A 19,279-nucleotide genomic window follows, 5' to 3' on the forward strand; every position below is an offset into this window, starting at 1 on the left:
TAATTCTCTGTTTTTGGATGACTGTCAACATGCAATTAATAATTTTTTTTTTTAATTGTCCTTTCTCTCTTTGTCTATTAGGTGGAATCAGCTGGATTTGGCCATAGTTCTCTTATCAATTGTGGGAATCACGCTGGAGGAAATTGAGATGAACGCTGCACTGCCCATCAATCCCACAATAATACGCATCATGCGGGTGCTGAGAATAGCAAGAGGTACGGGCTGCTCCGTAGGTCTTCAGCCATCCCTCCAGACACGTCAGGAAACGGTTTGGCCATTTGTTCTTCTAGTCCTGCTGTTTCAGTTTGGTTTGAAAACAGTTAGGAGATAAGCCTGCAGAACGTTGGTTCAGAAACAAACCAGGTGGGGTTTTGTGGGTGTTTCAAGAGGTGTCTCAGATTGATCTTTGATTCAGACCTGGGCTCACTGTCCTTCTGTGCCAGTACCAAACAAGATCAGGAACTGATAGAGAATCACCAGTGGTGGAGGATCAAAGCTTGAGATGATGCTTTCTCCCCAGCAAAGTATCTCCCCACTGGTCTCCCATTTTCTTGCTAGGGCATGCTGGAGTTTTTGTGACATTAGGTTTGTTTCACTAGTGTCACTAACGTTAGTTGTTGTGGGATGTAGTAGGGATGTTTGGATTTTCAGTGGGCCCTGCCAGGATGCAGTGAGCTTGCCATCTCTGTGATATGAAAGCAAGAGAGATGGGACCCCTCATTTACAAGGTCTGAAGCTAAATTTCCTTGCTGGGTTCTTGAGATGTTTCCCAGCTCTGCTTAACGGGATTTGATTCTCATTGTAGTGCTGAAACTGCTTAAAATGGCCACAGGAATGCGAGCTCTCCTGGACACAGTGGTACAAGCTCTTCCCCAGGTAAGCTCCCAGACTTCATCCATGCCCAGTTTGTTCCTCTTGACAGACTGTGCCTTTTGGGCCTGGGGATGGCTCTGTGCCATGGGGCTCGGTGGGCACTGGAAGCCAGCTGGGAAGGATATCAGCTTTTTCCATTGCCACCAGCACCTTGATAGAGGAGTTTTGCCTTGTCTACATAGTCTGTGTTAGATGGGAAAAACAGGATGGTGGAAAAAGAGTTAACAGCATGTTGCAGAGAACAGAGAGAAGTTCAGGAAAGACCAGAAGAGATGAAGAAAGCTATTGGTGAAAGCTCTGGAACTAGTTAGCTTCCAGCTCAGCAGGTTTCTTTGGAAGGCAGGAACAGCCACATTTATTGACATGTATTGACAGAGGAGCTGCAGACTTTGAAAGCCAAGTGGGAGAGGAATTTCTGAAAAATGCCTGAAGTGAGGTCTCAAATCACTGAACTCTCATGTGCTGCAAGAAGAACAAAGATTCTGCCAATCTTAATGGCACTTGACAGGATTATTCAAGTGTTCAGTTCCTGGGACTACTTTTTTAAGGATCAATTTATCTGGGGGGGAGGGGAGGGGAGGAAGAAGGAAAGAAGTTTTGCTGACTTGTACTTCTCCCCCCCCCAAAATCTGAAGTGCATCAGAAGAAATCCAAGTAGGTTAGGGCTCCTTTGTTTTTAAAATCTTCCGTTATTTGTGTTCTGCTGGTCTGTGGGTTTGGTGTTCAAATTCCTCATCTTCCTGTCTTTAGAGTTCAGCTGCCTATACATTCCTATTTCATGTAGGAATATATAGCAGGCAGCACTGGAGGTGGGGAAGGGACTCTTGTGGATTTATTCATCCTGAACAAGATGGTGTGAAGATGCTCTGAGATCAGAAAGGAAACTTTGCTGTGCTTTGTCCAGAAATGAGTGCCATTATGGGGTCTCAGGACCTCAAGGATCAAGCAGGGAATTAGTAGGACTAGTGTGTGTAGTTACCCAAATCTACCTCTCTGAGCTTGTTGCTATGATCTATTAAAAGGAGCTAGGAAACAAGAGGAATTTCTTTTTCTTGGAAAGGCCCATCTACTTTTCATCACTATCATAAAGATGTTTCTGATGTGAGACATTTGCCATTTGGTATTCAGATCTCCTTTTCAGTGAAGGAAAGCTCCATCTTGGCTGGGACTGAAGCATGGAATTTACCAACTTGACCCCTGTTTTGGCATTTCAAGAAAGCTTTTGATTTGTGTCTATTATTTTTCTTTTGAAAGCATTGTGATTACAGATTGTATTTTCTTTCTTCACTCTTTTCTTTCCCCCAAACAATAGGGTGGCTGCAGGCCAGGCTTTTTGTTTCCTCTTGGTGTTCTTGCAGCTAACATTCAAACTGAAGCCTCTTTTACAGGGAAATCCCCAGGGATATTCCAAGCAGATCTGGTGCCACTTTGCCCATCAGTGAAATTCTTAAGATGAGCAGGGAAGTTTGGAGAGACCTCTTCCACAGTGGTCACTTCTCATAAAGTTTTCATTTTAAAGGCAGGGGAAGAGTTCCTACTCCAATTATTTTAGCAGCCTAAAACCACAGCTGGAAGATCCTCACTGAATGTACATAAGTGGCAAGAAAAAATAATTCTGTGTTTATTTGCTCAGGGGAAAATTCTTCATCTGGTGTTTGTAGAATGCCCATTTATGGGCTTACAAACATAAGATATTACCATTACAGTACTCATTTTTTTTCTTTTTCTTTTGGTTGACTTTCATCAGCTTCTTATTTGGTTTTATTCAACAGCAGAGAGAACCTGAGTAACTCCTAGAGAACCAACTATCCCCAGGCTTGGGGGACATGGCCATTTTGATCCAAATTTGGGGATGTCATAAAACAGGCTGAGTCTCTTCTCTTGGAATACAGACTGACCTCGAGCTTCTGTTTTCCAGTGCAGAAGGACTTCCTGCCCTGATGCATCCTCCTGTTCTATTAAACTGTTGTCTACTCCTATACATAGGCCCTCTCCTTCACCAGGAGTCTGAAAAGAAATGAAATGAAATAGAGGAGAGCACAAATACAGAGGCAAGAGATACACAAAGAGCAGTCAGGGAAAGATCTCAAAATGGCACCATCTTTGTCCACCATCTCCATTCCCTCTTAGCCCCAGAAAGTGTTTGGGGTAGTTTGAATCAGTCATCACGTCCCTGCTGTAGGCCATCTCTGCTTGTGCTGTCCTGGTTCTTTTACCCCCACCACACAGACTTAGGACAGTATCTCCTTTTCAAACAGGAATCCATTTTCCAATTTCACAGCTGGTTGACTGAGAGGTTAAGCTAGTAATGGGGCCAGGGTCACCTAGAAAGGCACTGTCAGCCTCAGCTCTGACCTGTGCTGCACTCTTTTGGAGAATAAAAGAAGCCTGTCATGGACTGTAAAGCACAAATTGCTAAAATCTGCTGCATTGGTGTAAACTTGAAATAGATCCAATGTTTTAAACCAAACAGCTAAAAACAAAGCTGGGTTAGCACGACCAGCACTGACATCACCACTCAGACATTGCAAGACCCAACTCAGCCAGTTCAGGGCTGTTCACAGATTGAAAACTTCCTTGTGACCACAGAGGCCAGCTCCCAGCATAACACAGGGCCCTGAGCTCTGAGCTGGACTTCAGCATGTCTTAAAAGCCACCCTATCTTGTTTAAGGATGGGAAGTGTTGAGGCATCAGCCGTGCACTGTTGGTGAAATGCATTCTTCCAATGAGTGTATGCTCTTTCTGCTAAAAAAAATCTGGTGTCTTCAATCTGAATTAGCCATGTTTGTTTTTTTCATTGGATGTTACTTTGCTTTTATCTTCAAGATCTTCTTTTTGGAGGTAACAAAAGAGAAAATAATCTCTTGCACTCTCACAAATAGAAGAGCATTGAACTCCTTTAATCTCTCAGTATGAAGCATGTTTTCAAGACGTGTTTCAAGTTTTTTACTCTTCTTTATGAGCTCTGGCCCCATTAAGGTTATGTAATGAATGACACCACTCAAGCTTCAGCTGGCTATTCACTTGCTTATATGTCTGGTGGCTGCATTGGTTTTGTACGCAATGTCTGCACCGTAGGACTCCTATTCAATAGTAATCTTTCAGTCTCTTTCACATCCCCTGCCCCACAATGTACAATTCACTCTTTCTGTAGCATGGTCGGCCCTTGACCCTCAGACTCATAGCTTTGCATTTGGCTGAGTTAAGATGCTCATTGTGTAAGTGGTCCCCATACCGAGCAGCCCAGCTCAGTCTGCACAGCATTTCTAGTATCAGTTGCCAGTAGCCTGCAGCCAGTGCTGAGCTGCCACCACTGCTGACAGCACAAAGCAGAATCCAGCCCAGTTGCCAGCCTGGCTCTGCAGTGCCAACAAGAGGAAAATGTGGATTTTTCCTATCAAATCTTGTTTGCAGAATGGCAGCAGACACAAAGGGAGCAAAGGGTGTTGGTTTATCCATGAGTTTTTTGATGTCATGATTTCACTTCAAGCAAGTAACGTAGGGTTTTTAATTCTGAAGCAGATGAGGCAGTCATGGAATTACAAGGCACAACTGAACAGCTACAAGGACTTGTTTTCCAAGGCAGTCTGTATAGCTTTGTTTTCTTTTTTCTTATGCTCATCTGCACCACTCTAATTCTGCTGCAGTGACTGATTTGCACCGCTGTGACGAGGATTGAGATCCAGCCCATCTATTTAAACAATCCAAGTTCTTTTTCCTTCTTTTTTTTTTTTTCCATTGGTCTGTGGACAGCACATTAATTAAATGCAGGACTGTCCAGCGTACCTCCTCCTTGTCTTCAAAGCTTGGAACTCCCCCCACATGCAGTCTGTGCCAAGAAAAAAAGTGAAGAACTCCTCGTCCTATTCATCCCCTGAAGGACAGCCTATAGTTTGTTCCTGTCCAGGAGTTCAGCTCTTCTTAGTGCTGCAGTTTTCTGTGCTTATCTGTAGCTCTTGAACATGTTTTTTGGCATTGTCTAATGGCAGTTATGGGACATGCACAACCTGTTTTTGCCAGGTGCTGGAAACACAATGACTGTGAAGCAAGAATAGAAATGTCTTAGCAGCAGGCGTTTAGCTGAGTCTGGTTCTGGAAGCTGGGTAGGTAGGTATGTATTGTGCTACACACTGGAAAGCCTTGCAGAGCTGCCTGAGAGATATCCATAGAGAAAAGCTGCAGAAATCACTAAACAAGGAAACCACTGCTCTGCTGGCTGGTAGCACTGGTCACTGTGGAGCTCAGTGGATACATATTGAGGGGAGCTCATTCCATTCAGCTAGTGACCCTGTATTTGCGCCACTGAGATGATCACAGCCTCAAGCTTGTCTGGTTGGCCCTTTTCCCCTACTCCTGGAATTCACACAGATGGTCTCTCTTTTCCAGGCAAATATGCCCATTTTCTCTTGGGTTTAATGCACAAATCAGCCTGTGTTTTCTTGTTTCCAAGCTTATTTTTCTGGTTGAAGAGCGCTGGAAGGAAGATGAGACTCATGTCCTTGGAAAGGATTGGCAGAGGCTTAATTTTATGAGAAATTGCTCTTGACAGGCATCCCTGTGTGCATTGCCTGCATGGCCAACTGAAATGCCAAGGTGTGGGCCAGTGATGCAGAAATAATTGATGTCAGAGCAGTAAGAGGCACAAGAAGAACCTCACTGTGTCTCAACCAGCCACTGCAGGAGTGGGACACCAGAAGACAAATATTTCATTAATGCCTCATCCAGAGCAGGGAGAGCAGGGACCAGTGGGTGCTTGAGGGATTTGGGCAGAATCACAGAGCTGGCAGTGCAGCAGAGGAATGATGGTGCCCAGGTGCCTGGTATCAGTGCATTAACAGTGAGCACAGTGACCTGCCTGTAGCACTTGGCATCTCAGCATCCCCAGGGGCTTCCCACGAGGGGTGAACACCACTGTCTTTGTGCAATATTCAGATTAGGACCAAAGGCACAGCAATCCACAGGGGAACTGGCCTTACTAGTAGCAGTGTGATCTAATACAGAGGGAAACTGAGAAATGGGAGAACTCAGATCTCATCTGTTATATCCCACTGACAGCAAGACTGGCCTGTGTCCAGAGGAATGTGTATCACAACTCCTGCAGCCCAGCATCACTTTGTATCACTTAGGAGGCACAGCACTTGCATATCAAGCTAACACAGCTTGGTGTAGTTTCTCTGCAGCCCTGTGCTTGCAGATACTGGCTTTTTACTGGCATAGGTCAGAGGTTGGGTTCTGACAGGACATACAGTGGATCCACAGTGTCACTTAGGGAGAGGCAGAAAGCTAATGGCAGAGGTGTCTGCAAGAGCTAAAGCAGAGACAGCCTCCCCAGGCCATGCAGGAGTGGTGGGAGAAGGGTTTTGCTGAAAGTGTGGAGAGTGGCTCCATCTTCTCCTGTGGTTTCTCTGAGGTACTTAAGGACACCAACAACATCTCCAAGATGTTCTTCATCTCTGCTGCACTTCTTCCAGGCCCGAGCCTCCCCCCAGCACTGGAGCCACAGCAAATGATGGATAGCCCCTGGCTGACAGAGGCTGGGGTTATTTGTAGTTTTCTCTGCCCAGCCAAAGGCACCAGTCAGGGGGAGCTTGATGGATAAACACAGCATAGGCTGTCCTGTTAAGAGCTGCTAGAGCAGAACCACTTTTCAGAGCCTGCCTGGGTGACTGGCTGCCAAAGCTGAGGTTTCTGACCAGAGTTGGATCTCTGTTCTTGATGGAGATTCCAGCACAGGCATCCCAGCCTTTGGATGCTGGGAAAAGTGCCTGGACGTGCTTCTGCCCCCTCCTGCTCCTTGCAGCTACATGATTCCCATATAGCATTTTTCTTGTCTGGCCTCAGTGGATCTCAGAGTGCTTTAGAGACATTAATTACCCACTCACGGGGGTATTAGAAATCTTGGGTTACAGGAGGGGAATGAGAATGACTCACCCAAGGTCACAGGCTCACATGCAGCCTGCTGTCTTAGCTGTTCAGCAGCTGCTGGCTGACCTCACTGCTTCCACCTCAGCCCATCTTGGGAACGTACCTGGGGTCTTTCTCTGTGCTCATGCCTTGGTGAAAGCCATGGGCTGATGAGGACCCTCCTTTCCTTTACTGAGTGATGCAGACCAGAAAGCCACACGCTGGGACAGACAAAATATTAAATCTGGAATTGACTTCTACTGATTCAGGAGAGCCAGAAGCTGCACAAATAGACCAAGTGGTTTTGCTGAAGCACCTGAAAAAGGGGTAATCCATTTTGCTCAGCTGCTTTCTCTTGAGCATCAGGTGTTCAGAGGCTGCTGAGCAGCTGGTACCCTGTCCAAGTTGGGAGCTGTGAGCTCAAGATGTCTAGATACAGGGTTGGGTAGAGTTTAGCAGATGAGGCCATCAGCCATCCCTGGGTCTTTCACTTGCTGCTGTCTCCCATGTGGTCACATTTCCACATTGCTGTCAGATTTCAATCCCTTCCCAAGAGATCCTGTGCATCAGCCAAGCTTTGAAACTGCCCCTTTGACTGCTCTCAGCCCAGGGCAGATGCATCCTCAAACATTTCTTAGCCTTATTGTGATGTCCTGAGCCTACACAGCAGCTCCGTGAGTGCTGTCTGAACTAGTTATGAGACGTGTTTGTTCAGTAATGTAGTTAGTCACAATCTTAAATACACAGTCTTCTACAAATTCTCACTGTGCACATTGTTTACGAGCAAATGTCAGCTCAGTTCAAAACGACCAGTTATCAGCATTTCTGCCTGCAAGGCCGCCGTGCTTTGTATGTTGGCAGCTGGATAATAGTGTTGAGTGATAACCTGGTAATAACTTCGATGTTAGTCTAAATTCTTTGGAATTTCATCAATGCCAGAAGTTTGCAGGCTGACTTCTAAAGCATTAAAACAGCAGTAAAATTTTCAGCTTATAGGCTGCTTTGAAAAAAAAATCCAATCTCCTCTTCTGCAGTGCTACAGCATCAGTCTTTCATTTACATTCAACCTAGAAAACTTGTTTATCTCTTTCGTTTGTTATTATTTGCTCGTTTGCCTCCCTGGCAGGATGCATGTGCCTCTTTTCCTATGTTTTCTGATTCACAGTCATTTTGCAGACTGCCTCCCCGTGTCTTACAAACTGTCAGTGGACCCGCAGACTTGAGCTAGAAAGCATTATTCCAGAAGGCAAAGAAATCCATGCAGTGAAATAATCCAGAGCAGCCATCCACATCACTGCATTATCTCTATTATTCCCTGGAGTGTGGTAACAGTGTTAGTAGAATTGCAAAGCTCTATGTGTAGGAGCCTGCTTAGGCTTTATTGCAATTACAGTCTCCACTGGGTGATTGGACTGTTCCCATTTCTTTAATAGAAACAAACAGACAAAACCAAACAAGAAACACCTACCCCATCAGTGACAGCTGTGTTAATTTGGGTTATCATTATTATCCTGACAACTTTTCTGATGCCATTAAGCAGCATGGTGGGAATATCCAGCAACACCTCAGAGAAGGAAACTCTCTGAAACTGAAGAGTTAACTGGAAGATACCTTGAAGATGGTGAATTCCTTGGGTACCCAAATCACCACCCAGCTGCTACTCAGAGATAAAATGAGGCTCACGACACACATCTAATGGGGCTCCATCACAAGCTGATAGACACAGGCATTTAAAAGTGGCAGGAAAGGTAAACGTGGCCAGAGTTAGTGGCAGATAAAGCGCAGGCAGTTAGCTGGTCAGGTCACTCTCCCCTTCGTGTTCCTGCCTGAATCACCAATAATCTGCACTCTGAGGTGATTTAGAGGCTTAGACTCTGGGGTGGATAAATGTAACGCTGTTATTATCAATAACCTCTGGGTTCACTTCAGCATCGTTGCAATTCTGTTACCATCCCCTTTGGCCTCTTTGCAAATGCCTGCTGATACCTGATAGCAGCACACCACACAGCGTTCAGACTGCAAGATGCTGCATCCAAGTGTTGGTATATGGAATAAGGCTTTTCTTCTGAGACACTGAAAGCTCAAAGTCTGGTACTTGTTGCTGAGAAAAATCTGTAAATGTCTCTGGCAAGGCTGGGAGAATTTACATCCTACTGGAACACGTGTTCCTTTTCCAAAAGTCCTCCAGAGTAGCAGAACTGTTGAAAACCAGGCGAGTCCTCCTGTGGCTCAGAACATGTCTTGAAACCTTCAGCCTTCATGCTCAGAATTGCAAACCTGGCAAGCAGAAGGGAAAGGCCCTTAAAACTCAAAGCAGAGCACACAGTCACTTAAACTACCAGCATCCCTTAAGCTACCCCTGTCTGAAGTGCAGTGCTAAGTGCCACTGGGGCTGCAGCTGTGGGCTGGCCAGGTTATGGCTGAGCACAGCATCCCAGGTAAATGGAAGTGGGATAGAGAGGCACCGGCCCAAGGGCTGTTTTGCACATAGGAGCTCCTTCCCCCACCCGGGAGCCTCCTCTGTGTCTGTCACAGCAGAATCATGGAAGGGCAGCAGGGTGCTGGAAGCCAGGAGATGAAATGCCCCTGGCCAACAGTGTCCCTCTGTTGCTTGTATTTAAAATGTGATGGAGCAATTGAATTTGTGACCTCAACTTGCCTGACCCTTCTTCTGCTTTCTCCTTGTGTAGGTAGGGAACCTTGGCCTACTTTTTATGCTCCTGTTTTTTATCTATGCTGCCCTGGGAGTGGAATTGTTTGGCAAGCTAGGTGAGTAATGTGCCTGCCACAATTTATTTCATCCGGTTGATATTTATTTGATACCTAGCTGCTTCCTTTCTTCCCCTTATTCTTGGGTCTTCACAGCTCTCGGTCTGAAGATTAAAGCTTTCTCTTGATCTCAGGGTCACGGGTGACACATGAGGATGTAATACAGAACCTGTCCAATGCGCACACACACATTAGAGGTTTGTCCCACACCACCCTTGGCTGTAGAGGAGCCATTTAGTGTTTAAATATAACTGTCTAGTGTGGATGTGTTCACAAAGATGGAAGTTTGCTACTTCAGACAGCACACGAGTCTGCTGAGCTGGATGGCAGTCAGATTCGTGTTGGAGCAGTGCCACCATAAACACGTCCCTCCTTGCAGCTTCCACCACACTCCATTAGTTTTGTGCACTTGGCTGACATTGCTCTTCCAGCTGTCCAAGTTTGTCCATCCATTGTTCTTCTCAGCATCACTTTCCTCTCTCTGCATAAATCAGGAAGCATCCACTGGTTCCTGCAGGTCCAGCATCGTTTCTTCCTCCAGCTCAAGGTGCACGTGTCCACCTCTCCAAAGTCAGGCAGAGGCAGAGGAAGAGCATAAACCTGGCTGAGCTGGGCAAGCAGGGCAAGGCAGTGAGTGCCTGTAAACGTGTAGTGCAAAGCAGACGTGTCTGCCCTCCCAATGCTTACATCCCAGATAGCATCAGAAGGGCCCATCCTCCGTGGTGATTTTATAGCTGTCATTAATCCCCTTTATGAGTTCAGCCCTGTGCTCAGATTACAGATGCCTGAAAGCAGAATATTTCTTTCAACCCAAGACAAATTATTTTTCAGTCTCCACAGGTTCTGTGTCCACCTCAAATGAAATACTGTGCGTTTTATATTACTTGTCTGGATATATGGATATGTATTTATTTAGCCACAAAGGGGAAAAGAGTCTTATTTGCAGAGGCACCTTCTGCCGTGCTGAATCCTTTCTGTGTTTCCAGGCACAGCCTTGCCAGCCCCCAGGTAGCCTGGCACATGGCAGGGACAAGGCAAGCCCTAAAATGCCTAATGGCAAAACTCCCATGCAAGAACCATTGCTGCCTTTCATCAGGAAAGCATAATGAGCTCATGTTTTATGGAAAGAGGGATATTTTGTGGGTTCAATTTGCATTCATTAGTATATTATCTCTCAGGGAAAAAGAAAGGGGAAAAAAAAAAGTAAAATTAGTTGATTTTATTGCATAGAAATAAACCTTACCATAGGTAGGCCCTGGAAAAATAATCAAGGTGGGAAATGTAATCAAGAGAATAACAGACAAAGCACACTGTGAGGAGCAGTCTGTTGAGACACCCCAGCAAAAGGGGCACAGGGGCAGCCCTGAATGAGCGTTGGCAAACAGCCCTTCACTGATGTGCTCCCACCTCATCCTCCTGCAGACTGCAGTGAAGAGAATCCTTGTGAAGGGCTGAGCCGGCACGCGACGTTCACCAACTTTGGGATGGCCTTCCTCACCCTCTTCAGGGTGTCCACGGGGGACAACTGGAACGGTATCATGAAGGTGTGTGCAATCTCTCTTCCTTCTTTGTAGATGCGGAGCTGCAGTTTTCTGGTAAATGTAGGCACCTCTTGTCTGAAAACAAAAGCAGTTTCCTTAAAAGTCAAGTGTGTTTTCAAAGCATAATATTACCCACGTCTTGCTCAGCCCCAAATTTCATATTTTTAACATATGGAGTATTCTTTAGGAAAATTGAATCGTAGAATGGCCGGGGTTGAAAAGGACCACAATGCTCATCCAGTTCCAACCCCCCTGCTATGTGCAGAGTCACCAACCACCAGACCAGGCTGCCCAGAGCCACATCCAGCCTGGCCTTGAATGCCTGCAGGGATGGGGCATCCACAACCAAATTGTGCCAGTTGTTGTGGCTCAGAGAAGTAACCACAGACTCCATGTCCTGATCTCTTGGAACATAACACCATCCTCCTCTTTGTAGATGAAGTTTATATTTTCTTCCATTCGTTTGGATTGTACCACAAGCCTTTGTGCCTGGGATATGTTACAGTATATGCAGGTTGAAAATTACCTTTGATAATTTTTGAAATTAAACTATTCTCTCTGTAATTTGGAGCCTCAGAGTTTATGAATCCCTCCCCTGTTCCCTCTGTTGCAGGACACTCTCCGGGAATGCACCCGGGAAGACAAGCACTGCCTCAGCTACCTGCCTGTTATCTCTCCTGTCTACTTTGTCACCTTTGTCCTCATCGCACAGTTCGTCCTGGTCAACGTGGTGGTGGCTGTGCTGATGAAGCACTTGGAGGAGAGCAACAAGGAGGCCAAGGAGGATGCTGAGATGGATGCTGAGATCGAGCTGGAGATGTCCCGAGGAGCGAGCACGTCAGCCACCAGTGGCAGCAGGGGAGGTGCAGCGGCCCTGGAGAGCAGAGCACCCTGCAGAGGCCAGGAGGCCAGGAAGGCAGAGCCAGCAGCGCAGGCGAAGCACCAAGCCCTGGTAATGGTTTGCTTGAGGTGTCTGCTCTTCTTGTGCTCGGGGTAGGGAGGGAATGGTTCCTGCCAGTCCCTGCTGCCTGCTATTGGGCAGACTGGTCCCAGTGACGCAGAGCCCAGGCAGCATGGGAGGAAGGCAGCTTGCCTTATGGCAGAGATGGAGTCTGCATCCCACACCTCAAGCCATCTCAGGAGGTTTCCCCGAGGTGGAAGGCAGGGCTAACACTGTCCTGGATGTTGTTCTAAGGGAGAGTTGAAAGTCATAGGTCGTGATTTTTTAGTTTAGAAGCACAGTGCCCCCCGTCCCTGTCCTGTTCCTCCAGGTCCTTGTTGTTTCAGCTCAAGCAGCAGCACCAAGGCTGCAATCTCATAAAGTCTTGGTGCTCTGGCCCTGACATATGTGAGGGTGTAAATTCCCTTCACACAGACACAGAAATCCTACTCAGGTTCTTTTCAGTGCCATTCTGGGATTTCCAGAGAAGCCTCAAGCAAGTTGAAGCTCTTGCTCTGCCTAAGGCACGGCCAGCTTGGACCCTGGGTGCTGTCATATCCCCACCAAGAAGCTGAAGCTTTGGGGCTGATCTCCCAGATACTGTCTGCCCCCCAATTCTAGTTCTCTGGAAAAATGAGGCAATCAGAAGTCAGGAGAAATAAAGTAGGGGCTGTGAGATGATTGTCTCATCCAATGTCAGCAGCGTATGATTAAGAGTGAAAACAGAATTGCTTTGTCACTGTGATCGCAAATAAATCTACTGCAAAATCAATGGGGGATGTGAGATTAAATTACATTAAATTAGATTTTTGTAAAATCCATCAGACTCTATTAAGTCGAGTAAGAAGGAATTTAGTTACATAGCAATGGGGAATTCACTACATAAATGTAGTTGCTAATAGAGATTCCTGCAGGAAAACGCACAACCAACACCCGGTTGCCTTTCTCAGCAGGGAAAGGCAGTGCACATCCCTTCACGCAGGCTCACAGGGAGGTGTCAAAAGGTGCCCTGCCATGTCTTGCCACCTTTGCAGCCCACATTTCCTTTTCTCTTCCTTCCTGCTCTGAGCAAGTAGGGCAAACACCATGGGGCAGACGTGTTGGAGCACTGGGACGGCCTTGCTCTGCTACTGATGCTTTTTATCTCCTTAATTTGAAGGAGGTGCTGAGCTGTGAGCACGTGTCTGTAGCCATCCCAGACATGCTGGAGGGGGCTGAGACTCCCATGATGGAAATCCCGTCCTCCTGCTCTGTTTCCCACCATGTCCTGACACCTTTCCACCAGCCCCGAGGCCGCGAGGCTGAGGTGAATGGCTCCGTGCTGTTGTTCTGCGTTGTGGCATTGTGTTTTGGTGCTGTGCAGCTGGCAGGGCTGTCTGAGTTGTCCCCCACCTGTTGCTTGGTGGTTGCAGCGCTCATCCCATCCTCGATCCTTCTTAGTTCTGCCTTTGCATATGCAGGAGAGCTGGGTAGGGAGATGGGGGTCAGCCTCTCCTTCCAGTAGCTAGCAATAGGATGAGAGGTAATGGCCTTACATTGTGCCAGGGAAGGTTTAGGTTGGATATTAGGAACAATTTCTTCTCCAAAACAGTGGTGATGCAGTGGCACTGCTGGGCGGCGAGTGGTGGGGTCACTGTGCCTGGAGGTGATCTAAAACCATGGAGATGTGGCACTGAGGGAGAGGTCAGTGGGCACGGTGGGGATCTGGGAGGTCTTTTCCAACCTCAGTGATTTTATGATTCTGTGTGCTGTGCTATGTGATGTGTCAGCTGTCTGTCTTCAAGCAGTGCATTGAGAGCTGGAAGCTGGCAGTCTTTTCTTGCTTTGTGGAGAGAACATGGACCAGTTTGGTTATCTTACTGTATCTGTAAGACTTTGTTTCTGGTATAGTATTGATGAACCATCAAGGCATGAGCAGATCAGCATGTTAACCTGTGAGGCTTTCAGCAAGCACCAGAGCTGTGGTGTCAGGAGATGCTCTGGGGAGGTCACTGTTCCCCAGTACAGCTGTAGCCTCACAGACTGGCGCCCAGCTCCCATCACGTAAGGATTCTGCATGGATGTGCCATGCTGCAGGCCTGTGCACCAGGACATGCAGTCAGCCTTGGGTGTCCAAGGGGAGCTGAGCCAGCCATGGTGAGGGCTGAGTTTTGAGCTGTGTGCTGACAGCAGGCGGCTTCCTGCACTCTTGGCTTTCAGGCGTCTTCCTTCAATGCTGGGGTTGACTTTGGCTTGGCAATGGGTGAGCAGATCATGTTAGGAGACTCAGAGCAGAGTGGTCTGTACTATCAGCCTCAGACAGCCAGAGGAGCCTCATTAGACACAGGGAAGCAGAGGACCAGCTACCCCACTTCTGCCTGTGCCATCCCATTTGAAAGACAGCGCAGCATGCCATGCTGCTGCATATCATCTGCGCTGGCACTCTGTCGCTGCTGAGCAGCAAGACAGAGCAGGCTACTGGACATCTCTCTGCCTCCTCCCTCACTCATCCTGCATCCTAGATATTCTAAATCAATGGCCTGCAGTCATTCAGCACAAATGGGCCTGGAAGAAGAGATGCAGTGTAGCACTTTGCCGTGGATCTGTGCACGCAGCAGTGGGGAGCACATCCACTGCCATCAGAAAATTTGCAGTGATCACCCAGAATGAATTTGCTTCAGGCTTGGCCCATTTTCCTCTTTCATGTGACTGTCAAAGCACCGCCTAGTGGCAAGCATCTCACAGCATTCCCAGACAATTTCTGGGTTCACAGTAAGTTCTTGAAGACCACCAAGCTGGTTATCCCTGCTCAAGACAGGCAGTGAGTGATAGGAAGGAATAATCCTCAAAGAAGTCCCTTTCATGGAGCCACCTGAAAGCTGTGGGACCCCAAAGGAGGATCATTATGAAGGCATCTCCTAGGGACAGGTGATAAGTTTGACTTTGTAAATGCAGCTGCATGGGGCTGTGGCTTTCTGCTGGCAGAGGTGAGAGTTTGTTACTGTGCTGACAGCACAGCCCAGGTGCTGCCAGAGTCATCCCATGCAAGGGCCCAACAGCTGGAGCAGTGCTGGAGATGCACAGCCCTGGGATCAGGAATTCCCTTCCTCTGGGAATTTTGCCCACAGCTTGCAGGCTGCAAACCTCTGAGGATTGATGGTGTTCCCCAGTGCAGAGCATCCCACTGGTTGCCGTTGCTTCCAGAGGACCTTCTGGGCGTTCCATCACTCAGCAAAGGTCATGTCCTGCAGAGAGATTAGCAGGATTGTTTTTCCTTGAGTTCCCTTTGCACCAGAGCAAAATCAGAGCTCCAATAGCATTCTGATCTCCGGACAAAGGAGGAGGGAGCAGTGCTCACTGACTAAAAATGCTTAACACCAAGAACACCAAGCTGCATCCCCAAGACTCTCCTGGGTCCATTTATTGCATTTCTGCTGGTTTGAGGGGGGTCTCACAGTGAGTGGGCTCCTGTCTTGCACCTCTCCATCATGTCTGGGGTCCTCCCTCACTGCTTTATGGCTGGGAAGGAGCTATGCTGATGGCTATGGATGCAGCTCCCAAGCACAGCAGGCATTTCCCAGCAAGGAGGAGGAGCAGTGGTGGTGGGGCAGCTCCAGACCTTTCCAGCTGTTAAGAGCAGCTCACCAGGTGTGAGCCAACAAACTCTCTGCACACGTTTAATAGTTACAGGACTTCTGACAGTGGCTCAGAGCCACTTGGAATTTACCCAAATCCCTCAATCGGGTCTCAATAGATGAAAACTTAAAAACTGCAGTTGTTTCTGTCAGAGGGGATGTCTGTCCATTTCTCCCAGCCAGAGAAGATGGATAGGTGAGATCCCTTAGAGATGAACTGAGATTTTCTAGAGAAATGCCTCAATCCTTCTGCTGCAGTAAGACAATGGGACGAGGACTTTTCTTCTCCATGCAGCACCAGGATCTCGATGGCCACCATTCAGCCCCTGTTGTGATGCCAGAGCTCATTAGCTGGGAGCTCATTAGCTGTGATGGCCAAGGGCCAGCTGGCACAGCCACCACACCGTGCTCTAACAGAGCCTAGAGGGATGCTCCAGATGCCCACCACCTGTAATAGCCACTGTTAAACCCCCAGCTCCTCAACCAACTTCGGGAGGGCAAAAGCATGGAGTAATTTGTCTCAGAATGCGTCTCTTTTGGGATCTGAGGACAGAAATTCATGAGGAATGTATGGAAAATAAAACAGATTTTACCAGATCTGTGGTGAACTCCAAATTATCCAGTGGGGGATCTCAGGCACAGGTTTTGCTTGCACAGAGGGAAAACAGCCCAGAGGAGCAAAGCAAAATACATTTAATTTAAGACATGCAGCTGGGAAAATGTTTTCAATCAGTCACCGGGAGACTGACATTAAAGGAAAACCAGAGGGATTTGCTGTACTTTAGATAACGGGGTGAATTGAGAGGGGGATGTTGAGGAGCCCTGCTTGACGCCAGACACAGAAATGCCTTTTCTTCCCTGAATCCAGCTCTGCACTCACATGTGATGCCCTGAATGCCCTGCAGCTGCCTCCTCTGGGGTCAGCAGTGCCCAAATGTCACAGGGGAAAGGCCGCAGGGTTTGTAGTGATGTTACTGTGGGTGTACGTTTCAATGTCTGCCTCTGTCTGTGTGTGTTTGAGAAGATCATGTATGGATTTCCAGAAGCACGTGGGGCCTGGCCCGCTCTGCCAGCAGAGCAGTGACTCGTTGGTGCTTTGTTTCATTCGAGCCAGAGTCTGAACTCTGTACTCAGCTGTGCTGCCATTGCAGTCACCAGGGCTGCAGCCTCTCTGTGAGATGCCAAGAGAAACATCTGCACGAGGTTTTAAAGCAAAAAGAAGCCATAAACCCACTCAGATGCTGACAGACCCCTCTCTCTCTCTTGCTTTGCAGGGAGGCATGGCCAGCCCGCAGCCTCAGGACTCCCAGAACCTGCTGACGGTCCGCAAGATCTCCGTTTCCCGCATGCACTCCTTGCCCAACGACAGCTACATGTTCCGGCCTGTGATGCCAGCCAAAGCTCCCTTTCCCCTCCACGAGGTGGAGATGGAGACGTATCCCTGCAAGTCACAGCGAGGTACCATCCGCGCGGCTCCAGCCAAAGCCGTGGGGCACACAGGTGGTGGTTGCATGGGGAAGATGCCCCCAGAGCTGCGTATGGGTTGGGCGTTGCTTTGGTTGTTCCTGACACCACTGCAGGACTGCAGCTTTGTGTTGTTGTCACATCCCCGTGTGGGGACATCCGGGGAGAATTGGGGCTGCCAGGCAATGGGAGAGGCGTGGAGGACAGGCTGCTAGCTGAGGAAAAGGATATTAACTGCACATTTCATCTCGAGTGATCAGCCCTGACATCAGGGATACGAATCAATAAAATCAGCAGGAATGAAAGCCAGTGTCGACAGTGCTTCCTGAAGAGCTCCTCACAGCTCTTGTTTCAGTCTCAGAGCAGCTCCTTTTAGCACGGTACATTGAGTTCATAGATGGAGGAGTTTCTTTGGGAGCATAAAGGTTAGAAAGCACCCCCTGGTGCCTCCACAGCCTTACAGTGAATCTTGTGCAGAGGCCCTGCAGCCAGGGAATCACAAGCTACGCAGAGCCTGGAAGCATACATTTACCAAACTGCATCCAAATACATTTCCCCATCCTGTCTCCTTTGTTGGCGAGTTGGTTTGAAGGGGAAATCAATAAGGAAGAAACTATCTGCCTCCCCAAAAGCACATGTGGCACTCACCAGCCTGGTTTCCTTTAGTGCAACATTTGGAAATGCACGTGCTGCTTGGACAGAAGAGCAGTGGGTTTACAGACCCTGATGGGACTGGCAAGGTCTGCTCTGATTTCCTGGGGTGAAGTAACTCTATTTGCTCAAGCAGTCTGGATACCAGTTAATGTTCTCTGCTCAGTATGTATTATTATTATTTCACCTGCAAATTCTTCTCTGTGCAAAGAAAACAAGATTGAGTTTCATGGCTGGACGGCTGGGGATGCTTTTCATCTCTGTGGTGGGTGTAAATCAGGATTTATGCCAGTATAGGACTGCTGTGAGGTGGGCAGGGGTGGGTAGAGCTGACCAAGGACACTTCATCTTTCCCCAGTTTCTCTCCAGGAACTCTCAAACGATGCCTGTGATGGGAGCTTATTTTCTCTCTTCCTTAAGTCATAGTCCTGTAAGATAGATGAATTGTAAAACTGAGCGCACACAGATTCCCATTTGCATTTATTTTTTCATGGGCTTTTCACTGTTAGTTAAGGATGGCTGCTGTTCTGGCCATATCTTAGTGCCAACACACTGAACATGCTGTGAGATGAGCAGGTCTTGGGTTCTTGTGGTCATAAAGCAGTTTGCTGATTTGTTGGAAGAACAGGAGAAAAGTGTACAAATCCAGAAGCATTTGGATTCCTTCAATGCTCCCAACTGTGCTATTTAGAGGGTTTTTTTTTGTTTGTTTTCTATATAAGAGCTAGATGGAAAGTTTCCAACAGAAGGAAATTCCAACGAAGGACAGGAAAGAAAGTGTAGGGTTTTGATTTTATGACTGTATTTGTAAAAGATTTTATGACAACATTTTTCTGCATCATAAAAAACATTTTGTGAAGCCTGAGTTAGTGCATGAATAGCACAGCTCAAGAGTGAAACTCTGCCCATAGGACAGCCCAAAAACAAGAGAGGGAGAAGTGGGGCGGGTTGGGGGGTGGGAAGCCCACTGCTCTGCTGCTTCCATGCTGTTCTGGAGAAAAGCTCCAAAAGAAAAGTGATCAAACGATACGTTTTCTTTCTTCCCAACAACAAATCTCTTTCTGAAATGCAACTGCAAACTGTCTGGATGGCTTTTGTCATAGGTTCAAGTTCCCTGACCTCTGGGCGAGATCTCTTGAAGTGATGGATAGCTGTGTTTTTAACATGGAGCGGCAGTGTAGGAACAGATGCTGGGTTTCAGGCTAATGAGGACTATAAATCCTGCAGCCAAAAAAATAAAAAATAAAAAACCAAAGATCTTTCAAACAAAGTAGAACCGCAGTGAAGCAGCACTATGAAGGGGATGGGGAGGTGGGATTGCTTTTAGGTGCAGGCAGGGAGTTGGGAGCCTTCTTCAGGAGGAGAGCAGTCCCTGCCTGGTATTGAGCTCAGGGAGCAGCCTCTGTGCCATGAGTGGGAACCAGCCATGTTCTGCCTCGTGTCAGGCAGTGGTGGCACTGTATGAGTGGTAGCGAATGGGAATTCTGTCCTGTGCATGTCAGTATTGTCCCCTCCTGGGAAA

The 19,279-nt window shown here is 47.6% G+C and overlaps 1 protein-coding gene across 6 annotated transcripts in view; it reads left to right on the plus strand.

Moving 5' to 3' along the window:
• LOC116237424 (voltage-dependent T-type calcium channel subunit alpha-1H) overlaps positions 1 to 19,279 on the plus strand; it is a 167,647-nt gene that overhangs the window by 145,458 nt on the left and 2,910 nt on the right. For 5 of the 6 annotated variants that reach the window (XM_090151886.1, XM_090151890.1, XM_090151885.1 and 2 more), the window contains exons 27-33: positions 82 to 215; positions 806 to 876; positions 9,469 to 9,547; positions 10,970 to 11,091; positions 11,702 to 12,040; positions 13,188 to 13,334; positions 16,917 to 17,100. In XM_090151886.1, coding sequence (XP_090008012.1) covers positions 82 to 215; positions 806 to 876; positions 9,469 to 9,547; positions 10,970 to 11,091; positions 11,702 to 12,040; positions 13,188 to 13,334; positions 16,917 to 17,100 — 1,076 coding nt within the window. The remainder of the gene's footprint in view (positions 1 to 81; positions 216 to 805; positions 877 to 9,468; positions 9,548 to 10,969; positions 11,092 to 11,701; positions 12,041 to 13,187; positions 13,335 to 16,916; positions 17,101 to 19,279) is intronic. The other variant, XM_090151889.1, reaches the window with a different exon arrangement.

Source organism: Phasianus colchicus, chromosome 16 (genome assembly GCF_987193195.1).
Source record: "Phasianus colchicus chromosome 16, bPhaCol1.hap1.1, whole genome shotgun sequence".
NCBI lineage: Eukaryota > Metazoa > Chordata > Aves > Galliformes > Phasianidae > Phasianus > Phasianus colchicus.